Source organism: Sabethes cyaneus, chromosome 3 (assembly GCF_943734655.1).
Source record: "Sabethes cyaneus chromosome 3, idSabCyanKW18_F2, whole genome shotgun sequence".
NCBI lineage: Eukaryota > Metazoa > Arthropoda > Insecta > Diptera > Culicidae > Sabethes > Sabethes cyaneus.
The window spans coordinates 57,679,616-57,686,207 of NC_071355.1; the positions used below are offsets into that span (position 1 = coordinate 57,679,616).

The following is a 6,592-nucleotide window of genomic DNA, read 5'->3' on the forward strand; positions in this document are numbered from 1 at the left end:
TTATTTTCTTGATTCAAACAGAATCTCGTTTGAAACAACAATATTTTCAGGTTGTTATAAAAATATTTTATTGAGGCTTAAAGCAACAATCATTTTGTTTGACACAAACTGGAGCTTCTTCGCTCCGTGCGCGTATCTCTTACTGTGAGTATTTCTAGCTCTGATTTAGGTTTAATTTTTCGTCGATCTGGCATCGCTGTTACCGATAGAAAGAAGTTGTTTTTCTTTCATTTCGGGTTTTCGGCTAACAATAAAAGTGATTCGTGATTTTCATAGCAGCAATTTTTCTAATCGACATTTTTACCTAATATTCAGGTACCCGGACTTTCATTTGTGCAATCACCGAAAAATTTAGTAAGTACCATAAAACTGAAGCTATTGTCATAAACACTTGATCAGACCGTAAAATTATTCTGCTTGACATTCACAATAACTCCAGTATTTGCAGTATTTGTTGATTGAATTATATTCTAATCTCTGTCTAAAGTTGCGTTGTATTTTAAACAGCTGTGTAAAAGTTTCCTGCCAATAAAAATTAGTTATATTGATGATAAAGCAACTAATTTTACAGATTAAATATAGGCGATTAATTTTGCATTCAAGTTTCAAGGATTTACATCTTACTGTTCTGAATTTGGGATTGATACAAAACATCGCCGGAAACAGATTTATCTATCAAAATTGACATTTAAATTTTTTGATACAAAACGTTTCAGAAAGTAAAGTAACCGGCTTCCTATAGGCCTTCATATGAAGCGGAAGTACCATTATCCAAACGTCACAAATGTGGCACAGATTCTGGTGGATCGAAACTACAGCGATATAGAGCAGATTGTGAAGAACCGATTGAAAACTGCCCCACAGTTTGTTGACAAAATTGAATTGGAAGCAGAATTGAAAGGACACAATGGCTGCGTTAACTGTCTTGAATGGAGTGAAGATGGCCGAATATTGGCATCCGCTTCAGACGATTATCATGTAATGCTGTGGGATCCATTCAACCACAGGCGGCTGTATGATTTGGCCACACCACACGATGGAAACATTTTTTCTGTTAAATTTCTTCACAAGAGAAATAATAATAAACTAGTGACGGGTGCAGGCGACTACCGGACGTTTGTGTTTGATATCAATCGGGGCAACGACTTCCCAATACGGAAGTGCAGCTGCCACGCACAGAGGGTCAAGCGGCTGGCCACATCGTCGAAGCACGTACATCTCTTTTGGTCGTCTGCGGAGGATGGTAAAGTTCTGCAGCATGATATGCGAACGCCACACACCTGTCGGGCCGACGATGCCAACGTGCTGATTAATTTGCGAAATCATATTAACGAGATGCCTGAGGTCAAGTGCATTACCATCAATCCCCAGAAACCAGAGCTGATGGCGATTGGGGCCAATGATTGCTATGCTCGGGTTTACGACCGCCGAATGATGTCGTTGATGAAGGTAAGGCTGACTTGCTAGATTTACATTTCTAAAATCATTTCTGAAAAAAATTGTTCAATGTTATTTATATGAATTACAATTTTGATTCTTATTTTCGTCGAAAGCTTACCGCCAATACGGATCTAAAGCCGAACGCAAATAACACCGATAACGTTCCGCGGGATGGCTGCGTGCAGTACTATTGTCCGGGTCATTTAAGAAAAAACAAGGACACTGTGTATTCGTTTTTAAACCAGAAAGCCATTACCTATCTGACTTTCAGTCCGGACGGGAATGAGCTGCTTGTAAACATGGGTTCTGAACAGATTTATCTATACGATTTGAACCGTCCGAGGGAACCAATGGTAAGTTAATAGTTTATGGTTTGCCGATTAGTAAATTATCTTTTGTTACAGTTTTTGCAATTGCCGAAATTTACTGAGCCCATGAATGGGACAAATGGTACGACTACAAACGTAGAAAAAGGTAGACATAAACTACCGCCAGATGTAGAAAAAATGAAAAAAGAAGGCAATGCCAATTTGGAGAAAGAAAAGTACCAACAAGCCATTCAGCAATACACTATGGCTATTCGAAAAGCACAGGAAAAGGATTGTTCAGTTCTTTATTTGAACAGAGCTACGGCGCTCATGAAGAGAAATTGGTACATAGCTCGAATTGTTTCGGACTGCCACATCCTAAGCTTCTTATTTCTGTTTTAGGTATGGCGACGTATATGCTGCCGTCCGTGACTGTCATCGTGCACTGCGTCTCGATCCGCACTACGTGAAAGCTCACTTCCGGCTCGCCCGGGCTCTGCTCAAACTAGGACAACTTACTAATGCTTCGGCCTGCTTGGCCGAACTAGTACAACGGTTTCCGTCTTATGCAAAAAATCACGGTGTTTTGATGCTGGACAAGGACATCGAGACGGAAATGGAAAAGCAACGGCAGAGACAACGGGAACGCACACTGGACTCGGAAACGGATCAGTTCTCCGACAATGAACTGGTATTAGGGACAATTTGCTGTATTGTTTTTATTTATTATTATCGTTTTTGTTCTCAGATTTGGCGTGCGGCTGCGCTCGATTATGAAGATAGATTTGTGGGGCATTGCAATACGAAAACGGACATCAAGGAAGCGAATTTTTTCGGTGACTCGAACTACATTGTGGCAGGGTAAGCATAGCTTTCCTTTAAGTGTTCATTTAGAACTGAGCATAGTTAGAATCCTTTATTGTTTTTGTTTTGCAGATCTGATGATGGCAATTTCTTTATCTGGGAGAGGGATAGCGGAATGATTGCTTCTATCTATCAAGCAGATGAAATGATAGTTAACTGTGTCCAGCCGCATCCTTACGTGTGCATGCTAGCGACCAGTGGGATTGATCACGAAGTCCGCCTCTGGTCGCCACAAGCTTCCGAGTCCCAACCGAAGCATAGAGTGGACGAGATTGTCGGTACGGTCAACGAGAATCAAAACCGAATGCAATGCGACCCGTTTGATTCGTTAGCTCCTGATCAGGCGATGTGCAGAGCTAGTTAGCTTCCGTTGGTGCGATTTGTAAGTTTGCAAGAATTAACTATTTTAAAATTCTTAACCGTTGCATACCGTTCCAGGCGGTCAACATCGTATATGTGATTGAAAGTAGAATTAATAAGTTATTTGGTAGAATACATTTTTTATAGCTGGTCAGGCTGCAATGCATCATGTGGCGAGTATCATACAAAATTAATAGTCGTGAAACTAGACGAAACTCAATGCATAAAACCATTGTTCACACAAGAAATGATGTTACTAAGAAAATAATGCATATTTCCTCAAAGCTTTTGTTTGAATAAGCAGAACTTTATACTGCGCTGAATTAGTTGGACGCAGTGGAAAATGCTATGTGGTTTGTTTTCGTTTTTACCTCGAAACTTAGATGCTCCACATGGGTCACACTATAGAAGGCACGAACTGTAACAATATAAAAATGTTATAAAATAAAGGCATATTGATAAAATTATTGTAGGCGTATATTGCGAGGAGATTGTCATTATTTCCTTTATTGTAACTGGAAGGCGTTAAGGTAATACAAAAACCATATGATTTGATTTTAGACATTATTCTTTCCAGGTATTTCAGGTAATGTAAGTGATCCGTCCAACCGGCATAAAATAGACCCTGAAGTGGTCCTCAGCATTTTACCTTACCTTAGTAGAGATCGAATAACCAACCCCGGTGGAAAGTAAGTTCGTATTCCGACAGAGAAGGCGTTACTCATGCTTCCGCTGACTGTTTGCAAAACGAATAGCCTTGCCAGCTTGTCTCCAGGTTAGAGTCGGCTCATGACAGTGATACCACTGCCACGGTGGATCGTCGTTTCTTTATCATGTGCGGCTGATTAATGAAACGCTATGTCTCGCCAACTATATCCAAGACGGCAGACTTGTCAACAAGACTAGGCATTGCAGCCCTAGCAAGGCGGCGCTTTAAAACATTAGGCTAGTAATAATTTAGGAAACGAATCACAACGGAGTAATCATTATAGACCTAGTCGAAGGTAGAAGAACGATTGTTTGAAAATCGGTACATGGAATGTCAGGACTCTACTTGAACCGGCACGCGCGGGTATGCTAGCACGAAATTTTGCAACCATTCAGGAAGTGCGACGGCGATAGACGGGTGAATGCGAATTCCGCGCAGTAGATTCTGCTGCGACATGACATTCAAGTATAACATCTACTTTTAGTGGCGACGACAACACAGAACATGGCGTCGGATTCGTACTATATGGAAAACAAATGAAGCGTGTCATTAGATGGAGGCCCGTAGAGACCGTCTATGCGTGCAACGGATTAAGGGCAAATTCTTCAACTATAACCTGATCAATGTGTATGCACCGACGAACGACAAACCCGATGACGTGAAGAAGGAGTTCTAAGAACTTCGCGAAGATATATCGGGAATGCCCAGGACATGACATAGAGATAGTCATCGGGGGTAGTCTGGGTTTTCACCCTGTTACTGGTTGAGAACTCTACCAGAAACGGCAATGACTTGAGGTTAATCAACTTCGCCGCAGCCTGTTGTACCTATTTTGTACGACGGAGCATTCAAAAACATACCTGAAAACATCCAAATGCAGAGGCCTGCTGTCAGATCAACCACGTTCTGGTTGATGGTCGGCGCTTTTCGGATGTCCAAACGTAGACTCGGATCACTATCTCGTAGTACGCAAGATTTGCGCCCGGTTGTCCAACGTATTCGAATTGATACCAACGAGGAAGATACGACTGAACATTCTGCTGTTATCAGCGAAAGGAATTGATGCAGAGTACTCTCGGAAAATGGAAAAGCGGTTCGGTGAACGAGCTGAAGAGAACCTGAATGAGCAATGGAAGCACATCCACTATGCGATCAGTACTGCTACAGTCACTTGCAGTAAGTGGTTTGACGTGGTGTGCCAGTAAGGAGGCTATAATGGCTTACTTAACCGGACCGTGCCAACTACTGCAAGCAGTTTGGGGGAAGGGTCCGTTTCTATAGAAATAAGGTCAGGCATATAATTGAGTTTTTATAATGTTCAAAACTTGTATACCTTAAGTATCTCAAAAACCAGCGAGCCACATGCCCTGGCGGCTGTTGTGGTTTCGAATCCGGTTATAATCTCAGATTATAGCTTGGTTCGACCCCGTGCACCTTCCAGCAAAAGACAAAAGGTAGGTCCTAACCAGGACAAAAGGTAGGAGTCACAACGACAACTTGTTAAGCGTCGCTACCAATAACCCCCCCCCTCTTCACATTTCCACTCTTTCCCATCTATTTCAAAAAATTCTTCATTACTTTCCCCTACCGTCCCTTCATCAATTGTAGAACCAACGTCTCAGAAAGAAAAAATTGTACCGGTGCCGAGTGGTGGTAGAGTTTGCAATACGTCGCTCTCTCTTTTGTCCAGTTCCTCTGTGGTTCAAAGGATCATTGCTACCGGCGAGGCACATGACCTGGGAGGAGTAGTGAATTCGAATTCGGTTGTAATGCTCCGGTTGTAATACAGCCTGGTTTGATCCATGAATCTCCCAGCTTGGATAAAAGATTGCAGTACACAATTTCTTAAGCGTTGCTTTAATGACCCTTCCTTATCCCTGATCTTTCGAAAGACTGATCAGTCTTTCCCATTTACGCTTGATCTTAATCAGTTGAATCCTATCGACTGTATTTTCATTCCTTTCATTTATTATATGCTTTCTTTTCTATATTATCGATTAATCGGTGAGCGTTGTCTGCAACCGATTAATTCAACTATTCGTAGTAGTAGCTTTCGATTAAAATGTATTCGAATATTTCTCTTATTAATTCGATTAATCGAACGATTATGAGCGATTTACGGGCATTATTCGCATTCATATTATTCCCATTGAACATTCGATTGACTCAACTAGTCATGCTGGCAGTGTTCGAATAAAAATTATTAATACGTTTTTGTTATTCGATTAGTTGAATTAATCGAACGATCAACGGCCATCGATCTGCGCTGTTGACGTTGTGGATGTTGAGAACGCTACAACAGCGGGTGTTAGGGGCGACTAGAGAATGGTAATCCAAGACCGACATGGTTGGAATTGTGGCCGAAAACGTAAGTAACTAAGCTCTCTAGTATTTTGTGTATTAGCCTATTTTAAAATCCTCTATATTTTTGAAATTTCATAGGTACAAGGTCAACTGGAATATTAACTTAGTAAACGTTCTGAGTCTAACGTCGAGTTCTAACGTCCTATGACAAGGCATGCGTAGCATAATTTTTCCATCTATTTCGGTCCATGGCAGCTGGTAGCCAGATCTCGTTCCACCTGGTCGTGCCACGTCGCTCGCTGTACTCCTCTTTGTCTTGTTCCTACCGGATTCAATGCGAAAACCATTTTTGCAGGATAGTTGTCCGGCGTTCTAGCAACATGTCCTGCCCAACGTATCCGTCCATTTTCTGAATACTGGGTTCGCTGTAGAGACGCGCGAGCTCGTGATTCATTCTTCGCCTTCATACACCGTTCTCTTGCACGCTGCAAAAGATAGTTCTTAGCCCCCGCCGTTCGAAAACTTCGAGTGCTCGTAGGTTCTCTTCTAGCAGTGTCCACTTTTCGTGTCCGTAGAGACAACCGGTCCAATTAGCGTTTTGTACAAT

The 6,592-nt window shown here is 41.9% G+C and overlaps 1 protein-coding gene across 2 annotated transcripts; it reads left to right on the forward strand.

Annotated features, from left to right (window-relative positions):
* Positions 1-265: 265 nt before the first annotated feature.
* Positions 266-3,420, forward strand: LOC128742481 (WD and tetratricopeptide repeats protein 1). 2 transcript variants are annotated; one of them, XM_053838857.1, is made up of 8 exons: positions 266-354; positions 717-1,449; positions 1,554-1,793; positions 1,845-2,092; positions 2,151-2,439; positions 2,497-2,609; positions 2,685-2,994; positions 3,051-3,420. In XM_053838857.1, the coding sequence occupies exons 2-7, from the start codon at positions 751-753 to the stop codon at positions 2,974-2,976; spliced, it is 1,881 nt and encodes a 626-aa protein (XP_053694832.1). In that variant the 5' UTR covers positions 266-354; positions 717-750; the 3' UTR covers positions 2,977-2,994; positions 3,051-3,420. The 2 variants fall into 2 exon arrangements, with proteins under 2 accessions (XP_053694832.1, XP_053694831.1); XM_053838856.1 differs by having other exon boundaries at positions 2,151-2,609.
* The last annotated feature ends 3,172 nt before the right edge of the window (positions 3,421-6,592 follow it).

What these genes read in the sequence shown, in the direction of transcription:
- LOC128742481 (XM_053838856.1), top strand. Translation starts at nt 751, where the DNA reads ATGAAGCGGAAGTACCATTATCCAAACGTCACAAATGTGGCACAGATT. An exon ending in GCGCTCATGAAGAGAAATTG is followed by an intron (nt 2,093 to 2,150) that starts GTACATAGCTCG and finishes TTTCTGTTTTAG; the next exon opens with GTATGGCGACGTATATGCTG. An exon ending in TCGAACTACATTGTGGCAGG is followed by an intron (nt 2,610 to 2,684) that starts GTAAGCATAGCT and finishes TTTGTTTTGCAG; the next exon opens with ATCTGATGATGGCAATTTCT.